Genomic DNA, 26,871 nt, shown 5'->3' with positions numbered 1-26,871 from the left:
CTTAAGGAACTGCTGGTCCTTCAGGAAAAGGAGAACAATGGGTGCTTTGGTGGTGGGGGGAGGCACACATAACTTCAAAGAGGTCTAGCTTGGCTGGAACTACAAGTAACATTGACTTGTCTTCAAGGCAGAGTGTCTTCATCATAATAGGTTGTATTTGCCCACCCCATTGGCACACAATTCCCTCCCAAGTTCTAGCTCGGTTTGAGGCCCATGTGAACAACAGTGCACACACAGCTAAGTGCTCTCAACTGAAGCTGGTGTGTGCTCTGGTCGAAGGGAAGCCTGCATTTCCAGGCCTGCGCTTCAGCTGAAAAACAAAGGGCACGTGATGGGATCTGATTCTTCCTGATGAAGGGAAGGAAAGAACTGGCTGTGGCTAATGTGTACACTAGGAGACCAAATCGATTGATGAGTAGTTACTAATGGGTCACCATGCACACACCATCATACTCAGAGAAGGCCCTGTCCTTAAGGGGCTTATTTTCCAACTGACATTAAGCTACAGACATGTGTACAAGTAGAGAGCAGTGTGATAAGATGACCTCATGTGTTTTTCTCTTAGCTGGAGAGGGTTAAGAAAGAATGTGGAAAGAAGTGTTAATGTAGAGAACTTAGGGGTATACAACAACTGTCTTCAAATGAGATGGCCAACAGAGCTGTTCCTTATTGCTTCAGGGAACAGAGAGGTGAGTGGGAGCACCCTTGGGGTCCTTATAAAGCAGGATGTTCTAATAACCAACTTATCCAAAGTGGTAGGGGTGGTTTGTCAGAAATGTGCAATCACAGGTGCACACAACCTGCCAGCGATGGAGCAGAAAGCGATCCAGCTGGGGGTGGGAGATCATTTAGGATGACTCCTGAACAGCCTTCTTCCCAACTCTCAGATCCTAAGATCCGTTGAGTAGGAAAGGATGATACTGTATATTGTAGATGGTCAGTGAGTGCAATGGTGGCAAGAAAGTGACACCACCTCTTGCAGGCTCTGTTTCTTCAACTGACAGACAAGGAAGATGATCCATACCCATGCTGGGGGCTGTTAGAGGAAGTGGGAAGGCGGGCCTGGCCTCAAAGGGAACATGTGAATGCAGGCATGGAGATGTGAGGTCCAGGCCAATGGAAACCAATGAGAGAGTTTTTTTGGAATGATATGCCTATGTACCAGACTGGCAATGGCAACTATTTTATCTTGAGCCCCTCAATGTGCCAGAGACTTTCACACTGTGTTTGTTCTTCCAGCAAACCTGGAAGACACACGACATGGCTCTTTTATAAATGAAAACTGAAGTTCAGAGAGGCTAGCAAGTAGGGGAGGCTGACCGTAGGTCCTTATTCATCTGAATGCAGAATCTGGGGTTCTCGACCCCCCAGAGGGTGCAGTCCTTGACTTAAACACACAGATGATGGGCCTATGATGGGGTTGGATCTTACAAGCACCTGTGGGTTGAGGTCTCTTACCTTGACCACATGGAGCTTGGGCAACAGGTTGCAATCAGCCAGGGTCAGCTCGTCTCCATCCAGGAACTTGCGCCGGGACCCCTTGTCTTCGTCCCCACGAGTGTTGGTGTCAATCTCCTCTGGCAGAGGGGTGTTCAGGTAGTCATCCAGCTTCTTCAGCGCCTTGGTCAGGCCTCTCTCCAGGGCTAGTGTGGGAGAGCAAACGGAGGGCCTTTAGTCAACTGCCTTGCACTGAGTACAGTCACAGGGTCTTCAGAGTAGAGCAGCTCCACTTGAATCTTGCCCTCTCATCACACTGCCAGCTCATCACACAATACACAACACCTGGCAGCAGCCATGACCTTGACTCAGTAGAAGTCTACTTTATTAAAAAAATAGTGAAACAATGAACGTTAGGTAATCCTTTTTTTTTAAAAAAAAGAAAACACGTGAGGGCACTTCAAAAAGCGTGTGGGAAATAGAATTAAAAGTATGTTTATTGTGGTGCAAAAAATGTTTTTTCTATAAATTTTTTCTTGATATGTAGAAAATGGTCACTATGAACAACTTTGCAAGGATTTCAAACTTTTTTGCAGAACGATGAACTCCTACTTTAGTTTCCATGAACCTTTTGGAGTACTCTGTGTGTGTGTGTGTGTGTGCATGTCTGTGTGTATGTAGAGATACAACCATCAGGATTTATGCCAAAGCTTTTTAGTGCTTCTCTTCAGCAGGTGCAATAATAATAGTGTTTTATTTTCTTATTTTGTCAATAATCTACAATAAAACCACATTAATGTTATAGAAATAAAGGGCTATTAAGTAAATAAATAAGTAAAAGCTGTATAGACATTCTAGGACAGAAATATTCACCAGTCTTTGTGGGAGCATTAACCATGTCTAACTCAAGAAGGGGAGGGACAAACCTCCAGGAGACACAGTGCAGGAAATAAAAGAGCCCCTAGAGGTGCAGTGGGTACCAGGAAGGCACACTCGAGTTTAATCCAAAGCACTTTCTCTAAAACTCAGAACTGTAGCAAACAGAAGGAGCAGGACAGTAGGTCGCAAGCTCCCCTGAAAGTGGGCAGTAACAGCTGTGTGGAAACCTGTCACAGAGGCAGCTCCAAGGATGAAGACCCAAAGGGAATGCTGCCCTAATAATCATCTACCAACTCATTCACTTAGACACACGAGCAGAACGAAGCACCCGAAAGAGCAACTGTGGGAAGTCACTATCACACAGTCTGCCACTCGGAATCTCACAGGCCACCCCAATCACAGCATTAACATAGAAACTTAGGGCCAATGTGGCAGAGTGGGTAAAGCCACTGCCTGCAGTGCCAGCATCCCACATGGGCGCCAGTTTGAATCCCGGCTGCTCCACTTCTGACTCAGTTCTCTGCTATGGCCTGGGGAAGCAGTAGAGGATGGCCCAAGTCCTTGGTTCCCTGTACCCTCGTGGGAGACCAGGAGGAAGCTCCTGCCTCCTGGCTTCAGATCAGTGCAACTCCATCTGTTGTGGCTAATTGGGGAGTGAACCATCAGGTGGAAGACCTCTCTCTCTCTCTATCTCTGCCTCTCCTTCTCTCTCTTTGTAACTCTGACTTTCAAATGAATAAATAAATTAAAAAAAAAAAAACATAGAAACTTTCTACCTTAGGGTAGAGGGCAGTGGTGAAGGCAGACTGGCCAGGCCATCGGCCACTGCCTCTGTGTCAGCAGCCCTATCCCAGCAGCTGTTTTTCCAGACTCTGGTGTGGAGCCTGGCATTGAGATAATGGGTGTCCACGTTCATTTCAGGCAGAGACAAGGGTGCTGTCGCCTTCTGGAGGAAAAGCTGAGAGGACTATACTCTGGTTCAGATTTTCCCACATGTGCCGTGTATGAGCCACTCCCCAAGCAACCTGCCTTTCTCTCTTCATAGAAGGCCTTTTGTTCAAGACAATAGAGTGACACCGGCCCAAGATAAATCAATGGAACACTTACTGGAATGTTTGAAAGGCAGCGAGAGGTTGGATGGCGTTTCTCAATACTTCCTTCTCCCTGGTGTGGCATTTGAACTTGGGCTTCACCATCTGCTTTGCGTTTCCAGTTTGGGAGAGCGAGCAAGCAGGGCTGGGAACAAGGCTTGTATTCCCCCTCAGTGATTGTCTAGACAGGCGTGGGATTATGAGACCATTCAAGGGCAATGGCAGAGGGTCGGCGCTAAACAATACTTATTATGTTTCTCTCCCTGGAGCACTTGCGATTTATACTGGGTTTACTTGCTTAATCAAATCCCTCTACCCTTCTCAGTTATGAAGATGATGGAAACATCTTGATTATAATGGAGAAAGGGAAAAATTAAAGAGAACATGTCAACGTTGGACCAACTGACAACATTCAAGGGATATGAAAAGACAATGAGTGGTCTTCAAAGAAGTTCACAGAATGTGTGTATTATGAAACTATTCATAGATTTCAATTTTTTGGCACCAGCATGAACTAAAGTTTTTCTAAGATTTATTTATTTATTTATGTGAAAGGCAGAGAGAGAGAAGGAGAAAAATAGAGACAGAGGTCTTCTACTCACTGGGTCACTCCTCAAAAGGCCACAAGAGCTGGGGCTGGGCCAGACTGAAGCCAGGGGCCAGAAGTCTCACCCAGGTCTCCCACATGAGTTCAGGGACTCAAGCACTTGGGCCATTTTCTGCTGCTTTCTCAGGTGCACTAGCAGGGAACTGGATCAGAAGCAGGGCAGCCGGGACTTGAACCAGCACCCATATGGGATGCTGGCATCACAAGCAACAGCTTTACCCACTGTGACATAGCACCAGCCCCAAAGCTTATCTTTTAATTTTATTTTCCATGAACTTTTTGAAGGACCCACTTATATAAAAGCAAATGAGACATTGCAGGTTCTAATTTCTTTTTTTTTTTTTTTTTTTTTGACAGGCAGAGTGGACAGTGAGAGAGAGACAGAGAGAGAAAGGTCTTCCTTTGCCGTTGGTTCACCCTCCAATGGCCGCCGCTGCAGCCGGCGCACCGCGCTGATCGGATGGCAGGAGCCAGGAGCCAGGTGCTTTTCCTGGTCTCCCATGGGGTGCAGGGCCCAAGCACCTGGGCCATCCTCCACTGCACTCCCTGGCCATAGCAGAGAGCTGGCCTGGAAGAGGGGCAACCGGGACAGAATCCGGCGCCCCGACCGGGACTAGAACCCGGTGTGCCGGCGCCGCAAGGTGGAGGATTAGCCTATTGAGCCACGGCGCCGGCTGCAGGTTCTAATTTCAATAGCCCCAAAGGGATCTGAGCAGACCCCAGTATAAGTCTATACACAAGGCCCTGGGTCTGGAACTCTCTTGATATTTGGTAAAGAGGCCTGGCACAGTGACTGAAGATCCTTGGAAGGCCAGTTGTGGATAAATGTCAACGTGTCTGTAATGATCAGCTGAGATTAGGAGGCTCCAGTTCATCAATAGAGGCGTGTAACATATCATGTAACACACCACGTGGGCGTGTTATAGGGATGTTGTCTGGGTGTCAGCCTCATCACTTGTGTTTGTGCATCTTTGTTCAGGAATGTGGAGGTTGGAGTTGGATATAATCACAGTAGAGAGAAAAGGAGATGAGGCCATGCGGCCTGGAGCTAACCTGTGTTTAAATTTTGACGTTGCCCAGAGTGGATTTACTGTCTGGCCGCTGAGGCTTAAGCTTCAAGGTCTCTTAATTGCCTGGGACTCTTCCAAGGCCTTGGACATGATTTTTAAATTCCTTATTTGTGCTGATTGTATTAACTTCAGACCCCTACAAATCCTGGATACGGTATTGGGTGATTGGCACAGTGGTTAAAACTGCTTGGGATGTCCACAGTGCAAATTGGAGTGCCTGGCCTTGTGTCCTGGCTCTACTCCCAATTCTTGCTTCTTGCTAATGCACACTTGGGAGGCAGCTGTAGGTAACAGCTCAAGTAGTTGGGCCCCTGGCAACCCAGGTGGGGGGGCCTGAATTGAGTCCCTAGCTCCTGGCTTCAGCCTAACCGAGCTTTGGCTATTGTGGGCATCTGGAGAGTAAACCAGTGGATAGGATTGGAAATAGAAAAATCCTTCATATGTCCCTGGTCCTGGCACTTAACCGTGACCTTGGGCGAGCTCCTTAACTTCACTGAGCTTCAGTTTTCTCATCTCAATAATGAAAGATCCCTAACTCAGACGAGGGGAGAGAGGTATTTGACCCAGAGCCTGGTCCATCCTAAAAACCTCAGCGACAATTACTCTCTTGCAAGGCCAAATGGGGTGGTCATCCTGATCTTCTGTCTGTCCCTTGCCCCATACTCTGTCAGCTCATTTCAGAATGTGGTCAGTATAGCCCTAAGAATTCTGAGGTTCAACACGAAATGCGAGATTCTAATGAGCTCCAGGTTCCTAGAAGGGAAATCCACAGCTTGTAGCTCTGCTGCTCTCATTTCCTTAATGTACAAACGCAGCTCGCTCCCTTGCACCCCTTTGGGACCCTCCTTGGTGAAAAGCTGTGTTGGAAGGCACACCCACAGGGATGCAGACACAACATGCCCTTGTGCTGAAGCACTGCCATGTTGTCAAATCCTAAGTGGCAGCACCCACGCATTCTCCACCAGCTCTTATCCCTCCTATTGCCAGTTCATTCCTCTCACCCGGGCTCGATCTGCCATCCGGAGAACTTAGTGGTCTCTGCCGACAGTGGCACCCAGGTCCTGAGACCATTCATGTTGGGCTTTCTGCTCTGGTAAGAGGAGGTGTGTGAAAACAGCCAGCCTGGGAGAAACTGCTAATTCCTCCCGTGCTTGGGTTTGAAGCCCTCCCTCTTCCAGGTAGCTGTCCGGGCTAACCCTCGGACTGCAGCAAATGAAGCCGTGACCATGGCACCCGAGACTTGGGAGCACTCACATCCCTTCACTTGATGGATATGCAGTGCTGTAACTGCTTTCTTCCCCTCTCTGCCTCCACTCCCCTAAAGATTTATTCTGCACCACACACAGATGCACTGGCAAATCTGTGATGAGGAAACTAGGGGAATAGTTCATAAATATTCTCAGCCATATGCAAACAATCTCAAATTTATTTTTCTCTTTTTTAAGGAGGAAAAAAAATCCACCCATTCCATGATCACTTCCAGATTCATTGAGGTTGATATTACATAAGACCCAATATTGTTTTCTCATCGTAGAGAAATAATGACTTGGAAACGGCAATTTGAGCTAAGAAAATAATATACTCTTACCAGGGCATGGAGGCTGAATGGGGGACCGGGGAGCCAGACGCTAAGCAGCCTCCAACAAGCTCCTGCAAGCACGCCTCCGCTCTGGCGTGCTGGCAGCTCCATGCTGCACAGCTACTGCCGAGCACAAGGCCGACAGAACCCCCGGGGCTCAAGCCGCACGTGGAGAGGTGCAGATGGCAAAGGTGGCCTCTGAAAGGCCCCGAGCAGCTCTGTGGACCCAGACGGCCCACACTTGCAGTTACGCACGCATGGTTTTCCTCTGGCCTGTGCACTGGTAATGAAACAAGAATCAGGAGCCCACCTCTGACCACTGTCTGCAGCCTGGATGGGCATCTCTTCCACTCTGCCATGGAGAAGGAGAAGGGGGTGGGGTCCACTGGGCACGGACCCCAGCCTGGGCACCCCTGTACTGCTCCGTTCCTTTCCTGGTTCTAGTTCTCTTCCCTAGCAGAAGCCAGGAAATAACTACACTCACCACATTCCTGGAGCGAGCCAGGGAGCTTCACTCCACCTGTCATTGAGATACACAGAGGCTGTGTACTAGATAAAGAAGCTGAGCCTTAGAATTACTCAAGGCACATTTGCTTGTGCGAGCACACACATAACTGAGTCTGCAGGCTGTTCCAGCTGCTCCTGGCCTGCACAATGGACCTGTACCTCATCTTGTTTTTAATTGCTATGGTCTCCACGCAAGCTCCTGACTCCTGGCCCGTGGGAAGACAGCAACAACTGTAATTCAGGCCATTCTGGATCATGAGCGAGTCTGATGTAACAATCTCAATAGTCCCTCTAGAGAAGTCTCAGTCTCCTTGGCACAAGAGGCTCAGTTTCTCAGAGAGTTTGCTCCTCCCTGGGCCAGCAGGGCTGGGGTTAGGAAGGCTGTGGTGGGTGGCGAGGAGTCGTCTGTGATCTGACGGCCCTTCGGGAGTCGTGCATACTGGAAGGTGGGGGGTGGGTGCAAGGGTTTGGGAAGCTAATACAGGGCCTGCATCTCTTCTGGTTTGTTTCCTTCTAGACCAACCATGGGGATGTTGGCCCTGGAGTCGGGGTTGCAGGTGAGCTGCTTGCTCCCCTCCAGCACCTTGGAAGAAAGCCCAAGCCTTGTGCCATGCAGGGCTCCCAAACACATATCCAGTTCCCTGGCTCCCCTGTCTCTCTCTTCTTCATCCCAAAGTCCCCAGAGAAAGAGGGGGCCTTCCTTTTAGTGTTGCAGTGTCACAGTCCATTAGCTACAAGTCAACATCTCCCAGCCTAGATGCACAGACAGAACGACTCTTCCGGCTCTGTGAGCAGAGTTATTGATGCGCACAAACTGAAAGAGAGAAAATTTGCAGATAATAGCTTAGGTTTCAGGCTACAGGATCTTTGGAAATATTATTTTGAATATCAGAATCCGATTGTTGAATTTCTTTTTTCTGTCTTCCAATTCTGTCTACAGAAAATTTTAATCTCACCCCGCGCAGGGGATGCCGCAGACACGTTAGAATCACGTACTCAGAAAGGCAAAGAGAAACATGTTTTAAAAATATTTTCTTTCCTCTACAAGTTAGGAGCAAATCCAGGATTTAAAACAGGGCTTTTGGATTCCAAACTCTAAACTCCTCCTACTCTGCAAGGCTACTTCCGGGTGCCATATGTGCATATGTGTGCCATTGCTCCTTGGGTGGCCACATGGCCTGACACGCGTGGCAGACTCAGACTTTCTCACATACTTTTTGTCCCCTGGCAAAAGAGAAAATCACCCTCTCACCCTCTCGTGCCCTGCCTCCCAGCTAGTTTGATAGCACATTTGCATTCTGCTGTTACTGGTTGATGTCAGCTAGAACCCTGGACACTTCCACAACCATGACTGGGGTGGGGGAGGAGTTATCACTGAGTAGAGTCTACCATGGCCCTTTGCACCATTTCTCAGCAACAGAAGCCTACACTGCTGGTGTGAGTACTTGGGGCCCAGGCTGTCACGCATGAGTGACACAGGAACACTGGGATAAAAAGTGAGGAATTGATTTGAGTTTTGCCATAAAGAAACAGCTATCTGGATGCTGAGAAATTCAATATTTTACTTTTCATCTCCTCCTCTGAGATCATGTCAATATGACCAAGGGATGCCAAAAGAAAGGAAAATGTTCGGCTCAGGTTCGAGGGAGACCAAGGGGAGATTTCTCTGGCCACTGACTCTGGAGACTGGGGAAGGGGGAGGTGCAAGCCACGTGGGCAGGAACGTGGGCGCTGCCCGAGAGAGTACGCTTTGGCAGAGAGACAGGGTGTCCGAAGGGGACTTGGAGATGCTTGGCTTTGCGATGAGCAATGCAAGGAACCTCACGAATGAAGATCTACATTCCTCTTCAGGTTGTGGGAATCAGTCGTGTAACTTTTCTCCATTGCAAGAAACCCTCAGGAGAAGAGTTAAGTTGGCTCAGCCCCAGTCTGGTTGCATGAGGGTGAAATGCCACTCAAAGGTGAAATTATAAAACAGGTGGAGGCACGGGTTCTCTCTTTCACAGTGACCCTTCTAGAAGGCACAGCAGGTGGCAGGGTGAGCTTCATGGCCTCCTTCTCTCTTAGAGCCATGTCTGCACCAGGTCCCCTGGCCACATGAAGTCAGAAATGGTAGCAGGGTCTTAGATTGTGGGAAGGAGGCTTGTTGGGGTTCCCCTCTGTGGCATCTGTACCCCCTGGCCATGATCACCTGTTACTGGTGTCACCAGAGAAGGCACAGTGCACCAAACTCCCCTGGGAGATCAGACATTGTGGCAGAGAGGACGTGCCTGCCCCGGGCATGCTGGAGACTTGGAGTTGAACCTATGCTTGGTTAGGTTGTACACAGGTTGCTGTTAAAGCATCTTCTCCGGGGCTGGTGCTGAGTGGGGCTTCATGAAAGATGGCTACGATTATAGCTGTAGAGGAGCTGACTGAAGAAGACATGGGGTGACAGACCAGAGAGCAAGGGAATCTCAAGGCAGAAGTTGAGCCACAAAAGTGAAGTTTAACTGTGCGTTCTAGAACTTTCTAGCATGCTCACAGGAAGCTCAGCTCATGCCTGCATTTCCCAGAACTCCGGGGTCTCAGGTTGCCCAGAACCATCTCTTTGGGTTCAACGGTGTTCTCTGCAGGCTACGTGGATGTGCCCAGTTTTCTTGGTCTGACACTTTGGAGGCTCTGTGGCCAGCTCTGGCATCAGAACTAGAACACTGGACTTGGTTTCATGGTCACGTCACGTTGGCCCTGGCTGTTAAAGACCCAGGGGCTCCGCTATGGAGAGCACTGCCCTGGCCTCCGTCTCTAGGCACTGGTGAAAACAGCACAGGCGGAGAGACAGAGGGAAGTTTACGGAGAAGCAAAGCGCAGGTTGGACCTCCACCGACCCCAGGCCGCTCCCTCACGCTGCGTCTCCAGGGGCAGCACAGAGCACGCGCCACCCCCAGTGTTACTGGTTTGCTCTAGACACCATCTGGGCCTTGGATGGGGGCGGGGGTGAATTAAGCCAAGAGCTCCCATGGTTCCTCCCAGTAAGAGTTCAGTTAACGATTCCTCACTCCATAGACGGGCTTCAAGTCTTACAAGGACGACAGCTGGGAGGGACTGGGGCTCAGCACACGGCTGGAGAGCCCTGCCTCACTCCTTTGGTCAAAGGATCACTGAGTGAAGGGGACACTTTCTGAGATCCCCATGTTTCCAAGGAATTCAGGGACTTTTCCCTAAGGAAGAGACGTGTTCTCCAGATAGCTTCTTTCCCAAGCTATATGGGACCCTGTAGTGAATCGTCTTTCTGATAAACAAGTAAAAATAAATACATAAAATACATGCATATATATAAAAGGCAAGAGCCTTTGGTGGGGTTAAAACACCAGCTTGGTGGGGGGCGTTTGGTGCAGTGGTTAAATTATCCCATATCAGAGTGCCTGAGTTTGAGTCCCGGATCCACTTCTAATTGCAGCCGCCTGCTACTGCTCACCCTGCAAGGGCAGCAGTGATGGCTCAAGCACCTGGCTCACTGCTACCCACTTAGGAGGCCCAGATTGAGTTCCAGCCTCCTGGCTTCTGCCTGGCCTGACCCTGGCTGTTGCAGGACATTTTAATTTTATTTTAAAGATTTATTTATTTATTGGAAAGACAGTTACAAAGAGGCAGAGGCAGAGAGAGATAGGTGGGGAGGTCTTACATCTGCTGGTTCACTTCCCAAATGGCTGCAATGGCTGGAGCTGGGCCGATCTGAAGCCAGGAGCCTGGAGCTTCTTCCAGATCTCCCATGTGGGTGCAGGGGCCCAAGCACTTGAGCCATCTTCTACTGCTTTCCCAGGCCATAGCAGAGAGCTGGATTGGAAGTGGAGCAGCTGGGACATGACCTGGTGCCCATATTGGGATGCTAGCACTGCAGGCGGCAGCATCCCCTGCTATGCCACAGTGCGGGCTCCTGGTGGAGGTTTTTGAGGTGTGAACCAGCATGTGGAAAATTTCTTTCTATCTGCCTGTCTGCCTTTCAAAAAAAAATTAATACAAAAAGAAAGAAAAAAAATCACCATGATTAAAAAACTGAGGCCTACCACATACCTGTCATACGATATCGTTTTTCAAGGCTGAGGGGCAGTGTGGTGCATGTAGTCAATTCTATATCCAGGTGATGTTCTCAATCAAAAGGCCACAGGGCATTTGAAAAGAAAGGTTATCTCTAACTTGGGTTTTCAAATGTAGGTTTCCTTTTCTGTATACAATCTGTACCATGGGAGCTTCCCAAATGTTTATTTATCAACAGAGGAGAGAGAGAGAGAGACTCTGAATGGAGCCAGTGAAAAAGAAGGAAAGTACAGCCACTGGCCCGGGCAGGAGGGAGCCAGGGAGCTGGCAACCTCAGGAGGGAATGTGTTCCTGATTAGAGCCGGCGGCCAAGGCTTCAGGCACGGGCCGGTAGCGACCCCTTCTGGCCTATCCGTTACGTCAAGAAAACCTGCGCGGCTTCCCCTGCGACCCCGCATGTGTGTTTTCTATTAGCTTTTCCAGAAACTCATAAATGGTTGTAAAACCCATTGTGCTAATAGAAAGAGCGACATAAATGCTGACTGAGGCTATTAATGCCGGTTGTAGTTTATGTAGCAGACTGAATCAGGCTGAAATCTGTGAGGTTTTTATGGCTCCTTCCTAACAGGTTATTTTTTAACCATGAGGCCATAGATTCGATTTACTGCGGATGTTCAAACACTTGGAATGAGCCGGTCAAGGGGGACTCTAACTTTATGGCCATCTTGTCCAGCGTGGAGACCTGGAGACGTTCTCAGCTCTCCCTGCTTTGAAAGACAAAGGCTGCCGGATTTAAGCACATCTCGTCTTGCTTCATCTGCAGATTGGCCCCATGTTTTATACGAGAGCCATTTGCAGACTCACAAATTCTACCTGCCCCTGCAACTCGAAATTTCCATAATTACTGGTTTGGGCGGTCCTGTCGATATCCCATAAGGTCTCCTCCAGTTGCTCTTCTGTCATTTGTGAAACGGGCATCCCTTGGGTGCCTCACGGATTTCTGGATCCGGATGGTGTTGGTGAAGCTGGGCGTGTTGTGGATTTTTAGGGAAACACACACACGGGAGTCATTCCACGAGTACCCACTGGTGTATGAACTGACTCAGTCCCAGCTCCCTCGATGAGCTACTCTTGTTTAAGAACTCAGCACGGCATGCATCGTAAATCACCGATTGTGTTAGACACACAGGTCAAGAGCACAGATCAAGGGACCCGCTGCGCACGTTGGGATCCTGGCTGGTACATACCCCAGCCTGGGGTGGGCTGCTTATCCCCCCGGGCCTCAGCTTCCCCCATCTGCGAAACAGAGATGGAAGCACAGCTCTCCTTACGTCACAGCGTTCCCTACCTCGCCCATAGGCGCTTGGAGCCGGCGCCAGTCGGGGGCGCTGGAGGCTGCTGCCGTCCAGGAATGAAAGCCCACCAAGAAGCTGACTGGTGGTCCTGCCTGACCAAACGACTGCTTGCCCTGTCCTCTGCTGTCGGAAGCCAGCGCAGACCAGGCTACTCTGGCCTTTCAGGAACGCGAACAGAAACAGGGGGTTCAGCTCCCTCGACAGTTGGCACCGCGGGTCCCGCTGCCACCAAACTTCCTCCCGCTAACAGTCCTGGCACCGGGCGACCTTAGGGCCTGGGAGTGGCCGTTACCTTAGAGAATTCCCAGACCTGCCTCGTGCTGGCAGGGAGCAGTTCCTCCGCGCCCTCCCTGTGGGTGAGAAGCCGGCCAGTGGGTATTTTCCATGCACGGCTGTCTTATGTCTTCTGAAGTTTGAAGCAAGACTGGAACGAATCAAGTGTGCACGTTTGTACTTCTGTTTCCTGAAACCCGGGACGGGTAATGCCTACCCCAGGAGAGAACCTGAAACACTGTCTTTTTTGGTATGTCTAGAGATTTTCACCGTGGGTGGAGGAAATAACCCTCACTTGCAGGTGAATGACATGCAAGAGTTCATTCTCCCCTTCAGGGTTACGGCCAGAAAATACCTAGATTTTTTTTTTTCAGGGTAAAAATGTGTCCAGACAACAATACTCCTCTTCTGTATTTTCAGCTAGAAGAGACCAAAGGATCACTTTTGGGTTAATGAGATATAAAAAGAATGTTATCAATAGGCTTCTGGGAAAGACAGGATGGATGCTGCTGGCATTGCCTGAAATTTAGATGGAACGTCTGGAAGTGGAGCAACCATATTGTGACACGAGGCTAACAGCCACACACCAAAGACAGAGAATCAGGAGCTGTAAGGAGCTGGATGCATGATTTCTTTAAGCCTGCAACTTTCCATTCTCAGGACTTGTTATGGGAGAAAATTAAATTTCTATTAAGAAGTAAACAAAGGGGGCCCATGCTATGGCACAGTGGGTTAAAACCACCTGCAGTGCCGGTATCCCATATGGGCGCTGGTTCAAGTCCCAGCTGCTCCACTTCCAATCCAGCTCTCTGCTGTGGCCTGGGAAAGCAGTAGAAGATGGCCCAAGTCCTTGGGCCCCTGTACCCATGTGGGAGACCCAGAAGCTCCTGGCTTTGGATTGGCGCAGCTCCGGCTATTGCGGCCAACTGGGGAGTGAACCAGTGGATGGAAGACCTCTCTACCTCTCTCTGTAACTCTGTCTTGAATAAAAATAAATCTTTAAAATAAAAAGAAGTAACCATTTATCAAGAGTGCTCAGAACAAAGCATGGCACAGAGTAATAGGCTATTTCGGTTTTGCTGAGTAAGAGAAAATAAATATTTGCTTTAGCTGCTGTAATAAAAACGTCTGTTGTGTACAGCCAGAAGCAGCCATTGCCAGGACACCTAATATTGCCAGTATTTCATTCCATTTTAATCACAGCACCTCATGCAGTGCCTGGTTTGGAATCAGTGTTTGCGGGAAGAATGGGCTTTACAATAGGGTTTGAGGACCAACAAGGGACCCTAACATCAGGGGACTCTATAAGTCTCCAGTGCTGCAAAGCTGGCTCTGACTCTGGAGAAGCTCCCGAGTGGCTCGGGGCCTCTGTGTAAGGACAGCACTTGGCTTCCTGGGAATGCACAAAACCATCCGACTTTGACTGACCTCGGATGCCCTGCCTCGGGTCCCAGCCTCTGTTAGCAGAATTGAAAGGGAACGTGCGTCACCGCCAACCTCTACCTCTCTGCTGAGTGAGGCAGGGCCAGACCTGGGCAAAATGTCGAGTGAAACTTGTCTCTGGGGGTTCCCTTAGTGGGAACAGAACGTGGGGGAACTGTGAGAGCAAACATCAAGGGCACGTGGCCACCCCAGGGCTGCGACTTTGCCATCACGTGGAACAACCCTCCCCTGCCTGGAATATTCGGGAATAAGGAGGTTCTGGACCCAGGCACAGAGAGACATAGTTGCGATGATCCAAATCATTAAACTCCGTGCCAGGGTTCCTAGAAAAATAATTTGCCTTCTGGCTCCTAGCAGGAAGAACCCTAGAATTTAGTTTCCTCTGTTTGCTCTTTTGACTCTTGGTGAAGTTTCGCCCTTAACACCCAAATATAATTTTCCTTTACAAAAACAAAGGTGAAAAGCAGCAAAATACCACTTAAGCAAACACCAGCACCACACGGACAACCTTAGGAAGCAGAACTGCTCAGATCCTTACACTTCCCTGATTGGTTCTAAAGGAGACGTCTCTGCTTTTGCCCTTTTTTTTTTTTTCCATCATGACCTCGACTTCATACCCATATAACAGGTTGTAAAAGCATGGTATGTTTTCAGTGCAAGGCTAATTCTAGACACAGAACATCATCAACCTCACATGGGGACCGGGCAGCTTCACCAGAGGTCATGCAAAGGGTGAAGGTGTGAGAGGCGAGGGCTTCATGGCTGGAACAGGAAGTGGCCTGGAGGACACGCCCTGAATTCTGATAGGCCAGGGTGAGCCCTTTCCTCCTCTCTCCTGTAAAGGAATAGGCAGTTGGGGGTGGCGGGTGTTGAAGGGATGCGGTTTGGGATACGGCTCTTTCTGTTCTGTTGCAGAGCCCATATCCCAGTTCAGAATCTACAGGGGTTATTCTTCCCCGTCAAGATGGAAAATGATCCAGCTAAGGCCTAACTAATCGAAAAAGAGCGCTACCATACCCTTCAGTCTTTTTTTATTATTTTTTGACAGGCAGAGTGGACAGTGAGAGAAAGAGAGACAGAGAGAAAGGTCTTCCTTTGCCGTTGGTTCACCCTCCAATGGCCGCCGCGCCGGCACACTGCACTGATCTGATGGCAGGAGCCAGGTACTTCTGGTCTCCCATGGGGTGCAGGGCCCAAGGACTTGGGCCATCCTCCACTGCACTCCCTGGCCACAGCAGAGAGCTGGCCTGGAAGAGGGGCAATCGGGACAGAATCCAGTGCCCGGACCAGGACTAGAACCCAGTGTGCCGGCGCCGCAAGGCAGAGGATTAGCCTAGTGAGCCGTGGCGCCGGCCAGCCTTTAGTCTTCAACATGTGCACGTGCTTAGCTTAGGAGGCAACCAGGCTCCACCCCTTAAACAGGCAGGAGCTGGGTCAGGTGCCTTCCTACAAGGCAGCTTTTGAGCAGGATTTTAAAGACAGGTTGTCAAGGCAAAATTCTGCGTACTTTTCTCCCAGAAAAAATATTCTCTCCAAGCTACTGTTACATTCAGAATACCAGACAAGTCTTCACCCCTGCCTTCAATTCTTCTGTCTTAGTGATAGCAGTTTGTGGCAAAAAGGGTTAACAGCTGAGACACGCCTGGTGGATTCTGGCTGCACCACGGTCTCCACAGTGCTCTTTAGAACAATGTCCCTCCACTGCCTGGACAAGGGCAATGACAAAGCGACATCAAGAGTTTGTACACTGGGGTGCTCGACGTTTTTTGCTAGGAGCTTCAGCACCTCCCTCAGGTTTCACGTCTTGTCATACCCAGCCCCAGATCTCCCAGAAAAGGGGGAATCCATCTTCAGGCTAACTTATCCAGAGCCATTCTCCACTAAAAGTCAGCAGAGACACGGGAGAATCTTTCCTGAACGCTATGTGCTGGTCACAGAAGACGGCTCTGAACACAGTCACCCTGCAAACCAGCTATAGGACCCCTGATGCTCGCACATGGTGGCAGAAGACTCACCCACACCCACACCCACACCCACAGGAGCTTCTGTGCCCTAGACTCCACTGAGCTTGGCAGTAAGGCCTCGCATCCCTCGTGACCCACATGGTGTCCCTTCCTTCACATAACTGCATGGAAGCTCTATTCAGATTAATTAACCCTGCTTGTTTAAGGAGGTATGCCGGCACTTCAAAAAGTTCGTGGAAAACGAAAGCAAAGTTGATTTTGGTGCAAAAATAAATCTTGAAATCCATGCACGGTTTTGCATGATATACATTTTTCTATGAACTTTCTGGAGGTGCCTGGTCTGTGATCTCCTTTGGTGTGCATAGAAACGACTGTATAAGTGCATGCGTGTGTGTAAATGCGTGTGTGTCTGTGCGCACGCGCAAAGCCGGCACAAAGAACTGTCATTTGTGCACAAGGAGGTAACGGTAGCCAGAGGTGAAGGAGCAGTTAACTCTCGGTTGCAAATTAGTCACTTAATGTTCCTTTATTCCCTGGGTCTTGATGGGAGGCCAGGCCAGGCCAGGAGCACTCATTCTGGTCAGACAGTGGGAAATTCCAGCCCAGGGAATGGTGTTGGTGGTCTCAGGTCTGCTGCAGCCAGGCGCCCACACAGCAGAATTCCGCTAATGAATGCGCCCACCCACGCGGGACCCACCTTCCGCCCCCACCCCCTCCCGCCCCACTCAGTGCGCAGCCCCGCCAGCCACCGCCGGCTTAACGCCTGCCGCCTGCCCCGGGGATTTGCTTGGGGAACGATGTGTGTTACATGCGAAGTTGCGAGCATCCGCCTCAAGAAGGAACCAACTCAAAGCCCCCCTGGAGGAGTCCCCTGGGAAGCTCCTGGGAGGTGCGGGAGGAAGTTTTTGCTCCGTCCCCTCCCTCCTGCTCCGGGCCTCCAGGACACCTCCTTGGGGGCAACCAAGACTCTGCTGCCCCGCAGCGCCCGCCAAACCCCGGGACGGGTCCCACCGGGCGGGTTCCACCCACCCGGCTTCTGCTGTTTGCTTTTCCTTGCAGGAACGCTAATCAAAGCAGACCTCTTCCCCGACCGACCAACAAACAAAATGCTTGAGGCAGCTGCTTGCGCTCAAGGCTAGTGGCCAAGGCAAGCGGCCTCAAGGGGTCCGGGAAGAGGCACGACAGTCACCAGGCTGCCTTCTGCTCCCTTCTCCGGGGGTGGGGGGCTGGTGGGCCCTGCCAGTCGGAACCCCATCCCCAGGGCAGCGGTCCCTGAGGTCTTCCCGCAGGGGACCCGTTGTTCTGAGTTGGGACACCGCTGTCCTCCCAAAGAACCGGCCGCTGCCCGTGTCCCCAACAGAGCCACACGGAGCCCCCTGGGTCACTGCGGCCACTTCTACCCCAGCGGCGGCTGCTGCAGGGTAATGCCAGCCTGTCCCCTACTGCCGGGTCCCTGTCCCTTAGCTGTCCACCACAGGTCCCCCACTGCAGAGCACGAGGCCCGGGGTCTGGGTGGGAGGGAGAGGAGCAGGCCTGTAGCAACTTGCTATGGAAGTGGTTTGGAATAACAAACACATACACACACACTCACTTTTGGCCACATCCTGGAGATCTGGAGAAAAAAAATCCACTCTGCCCGGCCCCAACAGCACTTGGCTTTCACGGTGCTTTGGGGGGAAGGCACTGGCCTGATAATGAGGGGCTTGTTAGTTCTAGGCGGACAGCCCTCCCAGGCCGCTCGGATCTTTTAGAACACTTTTCCTATTTTAGCTCCAGGAAGTTCATAAATGGAACGCCTGGCCGCGGTGGAAGGGCGGGGGGACAGGCAGGACCAGGCAGGGCAGCCAGGGACCTCGGGGCTGGCCCAGCATGCAGGTGGACATGCCGTGCCCCCGGCGGGGGGGCCAGGTAGGAAGGCGGCTTCGAGCTCCCCCCGAGGAGACCTGGCCTTTTTAGGATCTTCCGAACAAAACTCAAGTGTAACCCAGCGCGGTTGTCCAGAGCTTGGAAATGCACAAACCCCGTAGAGCCCTCCCTAGAGCCCATTCCTCCGCCTGCCAGAAGAGGGCAGCATATGATTCCGCATTGCAAGATGAGCTTCAGGTTCTTCCAACAACCTGTCTTCAAGCTTTGGGGCTGCGGGAAGTAGTTTTCTCAGAATAAGCCCAGGGAGCATCCTGCTCTGCTCGCTTGCAGGTTCCAGGAAGTGGAGCTGCAGATGCAAACCTTAGGGAAGAGGAAACCTTGGCCCTTACTCAGAAACAGAGCCTGGGCGGACATGGGCGCTCACTAGGTTAATCCTCCGCCTGCGGCGTCGGCATCCCATGTGGGTGCCGGGTTCTAGTCCTGGTTGTTCCTCTTCCAGAACAGCTCTCTGCTGTGGCACAGGAGGGCAGTGGAGGATGGCCCAAGTGCTTGGAAGCCTGCACCTGCATGGCCATTTGGTGTAGTTCTGGCCGTAGCGGCCATTTCGGGGGGGGGGGGGTGGTTTGAACCAATGGAAGGGAGACCTTTCTTTCTGTCTCTCTCTCTCACTGTCTGTAACTCTACCTGTCAAATAAATAAAAAAGAAAAAGAAAAAAAGAAACAGAGCCAAGGCTACTGGGAGACCTTCGTGGCTAATGACTGCTCATTTGGTCCTGCAAAAGATTCAGGGCAGGAGATGGTAGGAACTGTGATACCCACACCTGCCCTCCGCAGTCATGGCAGAGTTTGGATCTGGATTTGGACTGGAGAGGAGGGTGGAGCAGAGGGCCCGGCCCCACCAGGTGCTTTTCATTTGGAGACATGTGTCCTGGATTTTCAACTTCCTATAATCTGATTATTTTCAATGAAGGCAATTTGTTAGACATCTGATTTCAAGTTTGGAAAATATGACCACTAGACTTATGATGAGTCCAAGGAAAGTGCTAGAAACAACACAATATGAGCATAGCCCTTGTACCCTCAACCCATAGCCTGTGTCCATCGTGTCACAGGCACCAAGGAAAACTTTTAGGAGTTTATTTAGGAAGTTGGAAACACTTTATTAGGACAAGTATTTGGGGGAGGAGTAGGTTAGAACATGGCAGAGTCTTCCATTAGAAAATAGAACTCGGGGCAAACTTGGCAGTGGAAAGGGGCAGCGCTTTGCAAACATGGCATGGGAGCCCTCAGCCATGATAGAAGGACCCCCCCCCCCCAGGCAGCCTGATGTGCATCCTGGACAAACTGTGAGAGAGGCCCGAGAGTTGGTAACACAGGCTTGGGGCTCCAAGATGTCTCATGGGTCTTTGAGAGAAGGTAGGAGAAAAAAGAAGAGAATGGGCCTCAGGTGCAGGAAGAATGCAGGTGCAGTTCAGAGTGAGGGGGCGGGGTGCAGCCCAAAGGCAGGGGGACCATGGTGCCTGGGGGAAGAGCGGGAAGGCGTGGGGGCAGCAGCAGTCAGCACGGCCTGGGAGGAAGTCACAGAAGGGAAGAGCCAAATGAAAGGAAAACAGCAGGGCCCTGCAGTGCTGGCACCCCTTCCGGGCGCCAGTTCGAGTCCTGGCTGCTCCAGTTCTGATCCAGCTTTCTGCTTATGGCCTGGGAAAGCAATAGAAATGGCCCAAGTGCTTAGGCCCCTGCACCCATGTAGGAGATCTGGAAGAAGCTCCTGGCTCCTGGCTTCAGATTGGCCCAGCTCCAGTGGTTGCAGCCATTTGAAGAATGAAGCAATGGATGGAAGACCTCTCTCTCTGTCTGTAACCCTGCCTCTCCTAAATAAATAAATCTTTTAAAATATATAGAAAATGAAAACAGCAGCTCCCCCATGCCTGCAGCTCCCATCAAGAATATTTGTTATTCTTCTGGGAGCCCAGTTAGTTTTTGGTTTTCTGGGAAAACCAGGTTGTAGCTAACTGGGGGTCTGTTCCTTGCATTGTCTGCTGCAAATTTTAGGGCCACACCTGTTGCCTGCTGTGGGTGTCCAGCATGAAGGCTTTGGAGTGCCTGTGACTGCGTTAGGGTCTTTCCTTCATTGGTATTCTTGCCTCCTCCCAGCTCTGCTCTGCTGGATACATCCCTGTGAGTAGATCAAGCCCTTTGGAATGAGAGAAGCATGACTGTCAGGTAGAAAGAAGCCCCCGTGGCAGAGGGATACAGAAGGGGAGCTCAGAGAGAACAGGAGAGGAGAAGGTGTTCAAAGGAAGCCTTCAAAGACTGACCTCACCTGAGTTGGGAAAATCACCCATTATGACAGCAACGAGGGGCCCAGTTACGGTGTCTGGGAGGTCAGTCTACTTGGAGGACCTTAGGTCATGGGGGGAGGGGTGCATCCTCATAGGGTAGAGCTCCAGAGGGTTGAGTATAAAAGCCAAGTGGGGCTTGTCTGTTCTTTCTGAGCTTCCTGGCTCACCAGGAGACCCTCCCTCTGCATGCATGCTACCACCCACTGCCTTCATCAGATGCCAAACCAATGGGGTCTCCTGGTCTTGGACTGTGAACCCCAAAAACTGAGAGCCAAAGTAAATTCCCTTCTTCCCCAAGCAGCTTCTCTTAGGTATTGTTAGAGTGATGAAAGGTGGAAAATACACTCAAACTCGTAGCTACTCCATGCAGTCTGTGCTTTTGGAATGAATAATTGAGTGGCAGAACATATAAACTAACAGACAGTTTAGGTTGTAGCTGGGGATGGCTCTCCCACGCATGGGAACTTGTGAGGCTCTGGGGAACAACAGGACAATTTTGAATGGTGGTTCCTGTAGCTACGAGAGGAGGGGAGAGATGGTCTACCCTGTAGAAACATGTTGCAGTGGTTTTTTTTTTTTTCTTCTCCTTTTGAGAGGGCAGGAAGGAGCCACAACCATAGCCAGTGTGTGCCTGGGGGCTGGGGGCTTCATGGGGAGGCAGCACTGTGCTCAAGAGAAAAACCTTTGACAATACAAGAGGAACGATGTGAAGGCAGGATGTTGGGGAGATACATGTGGAGCTGAAGTTCCAGCGGGCAATGGTGCAGGGAGGCTGGGGTCGCACGTGGATGCCCTTGCAGGTCTCCGGGGAGGCCACTGGCCATGGAGCTCTGACACCACAGACAGTGGTTTTGGGGTCTGTGTGGGCTGCGACCATGGAGCCAGCTCATTGCAGGTACAATGCTGATCTCCACAGAGGTGCAAACCCTGCAGGAGCCTTGGCCTCTGCCTTGCTGAGCCTAAGAACTTTTGACCACAACTGGGAGGCGTAGCAAGGGGAAGAAGGGAAAGTAAGGGGAGGGGAAAAGGGTGGGCAAGTGATGGTTACAACCAAGGAACACGTGGGGTGGGGCAGCACGTCTGGGAGACAGGCTCTCTGAGGAGGCAGAAAATGCCAGGGCTTTGAAATGTGCAAATGAGTTAGGGGAAGAAGGAGTCACAGGGGTGAAACCCATGACAGAGAAAAACATGGTGAAACAGAAGAAGGGGAAACAATGAAAATTGGAGAGTATTGAGTTTATAAGAAATTGATATGCAGTATTCAGTGGAAAGTGTTGCTTTGGCTTTGAGATGAGAGAACTGAAAATGCGGATAATATGTAAATGCCAATTATAATTTTAAAAACCTGGATGGCTCAAATGAGATAATATTTCTGAGGGCGCTTGGACAAGTACACAGAGAGATGTTTGTGGCCGAGATGAAAGGACTCTGGAGGAGTTGAAGAGCCAGCTTGGACCCCTGGCAGGAGGACAAATCCCCAGAGCTCTCTCAGCTGTCTCTGGGTCCTCAGCTGGGAAAAGGCATTGACCACTCTTTCCTGCTCCAAGGGGCCCAAGAGTTTTCCAGGGCAGACACAACAAAGTCCCACAGACTGGGTGACTGAAGACAAGTGAGGTTTTCCCTTACAGTTCTGAGGACGGGCGTCCAGGACCAAGATGTCGGCAGGTGCCCTTCCTTGCCTCGTCCAGCGTCTCCAAAGCCAACCACATGTCCCTTGGCCATGGCAGCATCATCCCCTCTCTCCCTTGCACCTCTGTGTGTCCCCTCGTCTTAGAAGGACACCATCATTGGTGCTGGGGGGCACACTAAATCCAGCACCAACTTTTCTCAAGATCCTTACTAGTTCCATCTGTGAAGACTGTATTTTCAAGCAAGGTCATGTGCCGAGATTCAAGATGGACATGGGTTTTGGGGGGACACTATTTAGCCCACTACACAGGGTGCAAGCAGCAAAGGAACAAGAGCTGAGTATATTTGAAGTATTTTCCAACTGTCTTCTTCTTGTCCCCAAACGGTTACTCCCCCAACAGTTCCCTCCACGGGCACTTCTAACAGCTACCATTGTCCACGGGCAAGCCTCCCAGGCTGGCACTGCAGGCTCTGTTCCCGGCTTTTTCTCACCCTTCCCGTGTCCTCCACTCCATGGTCCCAGTTCTCTGGCACCCCCTAATCCTTACGACCTACGAGAAATTCCCTTTGTGAAGTTATTGCCCAAGACTCTGTGGTAAATTCTCCCTGCTCTGAACACCTTGGGTGGAAGCTGTTCCATCCTTTCCCCTGGACAGCATCAGCTCCCTGCCTCTTCAGTTAAACCTCCATGTACTCCTTGTCTTGTTATTTCACTTGCAAATTTGAGCTTTCCTTCTGCACCAGCTGACACTGAAGACTGGGAGAATGGTTTTCCTTTGTTCAAGCTCCCAGAATCTGGTTCAGGAACTGCTACAGAATTACTGACTTCCCTCTGCACCAACTCTATTCCCACCAGCATTTCTTCTCTGTTAATCCACACGCAGACGCCTTTCCTGGTTACCTGTGTCCAGAGAGGTATCTTTCTCCTCTGAATTCCTGCAGTAGCTGGCACGCACTTCCTTGTTGTGGTCCATGGTATGTCTCACTCTGCTTGTTCATTCACAAAGAGCTATGAGCTATTTCTTTGACTTGGCTTTGAGCAAGGTGCCAGGTGGCTGGCTTGTGAGCCCACCTTACCCTTCCGTGCTGAGAACAAGGACCCTCACTTACCCTCCTTTTCCTCACCGGGCTGAACATGGTCTTCATGAGATGGCCCTGTTCAAGCGGCCTTAGCTGTTCTTAAAGGGCAATGGCAAAGGAGGAACTGAGAATGCATGAGCTTGAATGAGGGGCTCAGACTCAATGTTGGAAAAGAGGAGCTAATGGAGGCTGAGCTAGGCTTGGAGAGGCAGCTTCTCCAGCCCCTTGGCACTTGCAGCTGGGAGAATACACAGAGCCAGACATTTGCTGTCAGTGTTTGCCAAGTGGCCTCTGGGTGATGCGGGGAGAGATTTTGCAGGGTCCAGAAGGAAGTGGGAAATGTGTGTTCCAATGTGAACACAGGCAGGGCCATGCCTTCAGGACAAACGATGGTAGCGGGGACATTTCCGTGAGGTGTGTGGTGCTGAGCTATCAGGCAACCCGGTTCAGTAAGAGGCTCCACCAGCCTTTCCTCCTGCATGAGCCAGACAGCAGCATCCCCAGCCTCTTACCTGTGTCGTGGGAGATGTGGATTGGTCAAAGAACAAGCAGCACTGTTCCAGATGCTTCTCTAGCTGAGCCCTGGGCAAACTGAAGATGACCTGGGCAGGGAGCAGACATTGCCTGGAACTCTTGGGGGAAGACAATCACTTACCAGCATTGTTCTGCTGCTTGGTGTTTTTGATGTAGGCAGAGAACTTGGAGAAGATGTCGATGCCTGCTGTGTTGGATTCCCGGTGTTTCGCAGCCAGTTTGGGATACCTGGAATGGAAGACATGCTTTCCGTGACTCAGGGAGACTTGGAGCTCCTTTAAAGGGGAGTGGGTCTCCACCAGGATGGGCAACACTGCCTTTCTTAGCTGGATCTACACATGGGTTGGGGTTTTCATACTCATTTTATAGGGCAGTAGACACTTAGCCCATTTTCACCCATCAAGGAAACCAGAAGCCAGTGTGGCACTGAAAGTTGCCCAAGGTAATACAGTCTGTTGGCAAGGAGATGGAATGCCACTCAGACTCTGGGTGTGACAACTTCAGGGACCACAACAAGTGATGTGCCAATGAACAGGCTCTAATCCAACTTCCAGCTGAGCTGACCTCTGTATCAGGGAGGGGCTCTACCTACTCTGAAGTAGCCACCCACTGCCAGCTCTGTGATAACTGCACAAAGCTGACTCTAGGAGCAAGGAGACGCGAGGCACTTGGTACCAAGTCCTCTATACTTTTTATCTAAGGGAATAACAACCTGGCCCTCATCTGACATGTTCTTCATAGGTGATTACACGTGTGCAGTTGTATGCTGTGAAAATCACCTTGCTCTATCAATAGGTCAGGTCTTATTTCCACATGTAGCAAAAGGATTGCAGGGACCCAGCCCTTTTCTCCCCTTTAATAGCCTTTCATTCTGAAGTCAGAAGAATACAAGAGGGAGGCAGGAGTTAGAACAATTGGCCTTGAGACTGAACGAGGTCCACTTGCTTGTGTGGGAGTTGTGGCTTTGATCTATTAGCACCATCAAAAGTTCTTATTAAAATTATTATTTCATACTCACTAAAATTGTGGGTGTGCATGGTGAGGCAGGCATGGGAGGAGATATAGGATGGTGGCCTGGCTCTCATTATTATTGATGAATTATCAATTGAGCCCTTTGGGTGCTTTATGTTTACAAAGCAAAATCTTTTTTGTTGTTGTTTGGTTTATTTTAATATCTTAAGTAGTTTGCAAACATTGAAAAATGATTAGTTGTTCTTTCAACTTTTTGTTCTTCAACTGGCCCATTGGCTGGGACTGGCCACTCTTAAGGCCACAGCAGGTGGCCGTTTAATGTCAGAGATCTGGCATCAGAGGAGTCCTCAGCAGTCCATCAGTCCAGCCCTCTGCCTTCAGGCGGACAGGAAGGCATGGGTGTCCTCACTTCACGGAGAAAGTGAGTGGAAACCTGAGAAGTTACATGAGGATTTCAGGGCCCAAGGCTAACAGATAGTGGAGGGACAATGAGACCCTGGGTCCTTGACCCTAGAGCAGTGTTCTTCCCGCTGGGTCACACTGCTGCTCTAAGAGCAGTACAAGTTAACTCATGCCCAGCACCCGCTATGCGCCAGGCACGGTTCTAACCCTCCACCACTATTTGTGATTTATTCATTACAACTCTATTGGCACTATTACTCTCAATTCCCACACGTCGTAATTGCAGCACCTTCAAAGTCCCAAGGCCCTTAAGGCTGGGTGGAATTCTGTGGAGGAGCTGTCCACATCCACCAGAAGGGGGCGCTCTGCAGAGTCTGCACACCATCTTCCTGGCAAACTGAGAATTAGGAAATTCAGCTGCTGTGAGGCAAGGTTTTCATAAGATGATAGGTAATCTGTCAGAACAATGGGGAGTTACGTCATCTCTCCCTAGTTTGGCTTTCTCGTATAGAATCTGCTGAGCTATTAAAATAGAATTATTATTCATTAATACCAAGTACTTCCTGTTTCTCCTTGATAATGTAGAGAGAAGGGCATAGGAAATTCTTTTCAGTGGTCAATTTGTTTGGGTTGGTTGCTATATTTGCTCTAGGTAATCATTTGATCCAACTTCTGGGATTCTGACTTTTTCTTCACTATCATGGTGTGCCCAACACGGATGCATGGCACCCAATCCAAGATGGATATCAAAGGGCCTTGTACTCCCAGGGGGCTGGGGTAGAGTGATCCTGTGTCCTAAGTGCTGTGACTCTTGTGGGGACCTCACTGTACAGCACAACGTTCCATCTGAAGTTCGTTCCTGAGAGAAGTGTGTCTCTGAGATGTGACTCTCATAAATGTGAGTACCTGACTTGGGCTAACACGTGCATTCATTTTAGCTCCATATTTGTGCTGCATTTTAAATATGCAAACAAGGGGGCTACAGGCTATTTCTAGCAAACAGTGTCTCACCCCTAGGAATATCTTCAAATTTAACCTTGAGATGTGGGCTGATGACAATCAATCTTCTCTAGCCTGGAGATCAGGAAACTATGGTTAAGACCTCTGTTGATGGACAGCCCATAAGCTAACAAAAGCTACGTATTTTTAAATGGTGGAAAGAGAATGAGAAGAGTACCGTTTTTGGGGCATGTGAAAAAAATGACAATCAAATTGTAATGTTCACAAAGTTGCATCAGGACACAGCCACATTCATTCATTTATGTATGGGCTACAGCTGTATCAACTGCAAAACCAGGATCTGTGATAGTCCACAAAGCCAAAAATATTTACTATCTGGCCTTCTACAGATAAAGTGTGCTGACCGCTAATCTAAATGATGGAAATTTCTTTCCACTCTGCTTTTAAAATCTATTTCAAACACACCCATCATAGATGTGCACTTAAGCTTTACTCTGGGAAGCAAAACAGTCACACACACACACACATACACACACAGACACACATTTTTTTAAAGATAGAAAATAGTAGCAACAAATTTGAGAAGACTGCTGCTTACAATAGCTCCGATTTGTTAGAGGCTCAGCTGACTTCTCACTGACCTGACACAGGCCCCCATGTCACTGAAGAGAAGGACCCCAGGCAGTCACCGACATGCCTTAAACGTGTACTGGGAGCCAGGCTCTGCACCTGCTTTGGGGGGTGCACTGGAGAAAGGGAGAGATGAGGTGATCTTTGCTCATTCTGGAGACTCTCCTGGAACCCTGAGGGTTGACTCCTCCTTTTCTAAGAAGGGCTAAAAGGTGGAAGGACCGCCCGGGTCGG

General features: G+C 50.1%; 1 protein-coding gene and 1 long non-coding RNA gene across 3 annotated transcripts in view; one reads left to right on the top strand and one right to left on the bottom strand.

Annotated features, from left to right (window-relative positions):
* The window catches only part of CLIC5 (CLIC family member 5), a 168,743-nt gene that overhangs the window by 8,460 nt on the left and 133,412 nt on the right, over positions 1-26,871 (bottom strand). For both annotated transcript variants that reach the window (XM_089333870.1, XM_008263000.5), the window contains exons 4-5: positions 23,795-23,901; positions 1,459-1,643 (exon numbers count right to left, since the gene is read on the bottom strand). In XM_089333870.1, coding sequence (XP_089189996.1) covers positions 1,459-1,643; positions 23,795-23,901 — 292 coding nt within the window. The remainder of the gene's footprint in view (positions 1-1,458; positions 1,644-23,794; positions 23,902-26,871) is intronic.
* On the top strand, positions 1,641-15,962 carry LOC149126636 (uncharacterized). Its single transcript, XR_016234571.1, has 2 exons — positions 1,641-4,334; positions 4,695-15,962. It is a non-coding gene; the product is annotated as an uncharacterized LOC149126636 (long non-coding RNA).

The sequence above is a fragment of the Oryctolagus cuniculus genome, chromosome 5 (genome assembly GCF_051225735.1).
Source record: "Oryctolagus cuniculus isolate XC-2025 breed Fujian yellow rabbit chromosome 5, ASM5122573v1, whole genome shotgun sequence".
NCBI classification, from domain to species: domain Eukaryota; kingdom Metazoa; phylum Chordata; class Mammalia; order Lagomorpha; family Leporidae; genus Oryctolagus; species Oryctolagus cuniculus.
The sequence above is the reverse complement of the archived record's forward strand: the minus strand, read 5'-3'. Positions and strand labels throughout refer to the sequence as shown.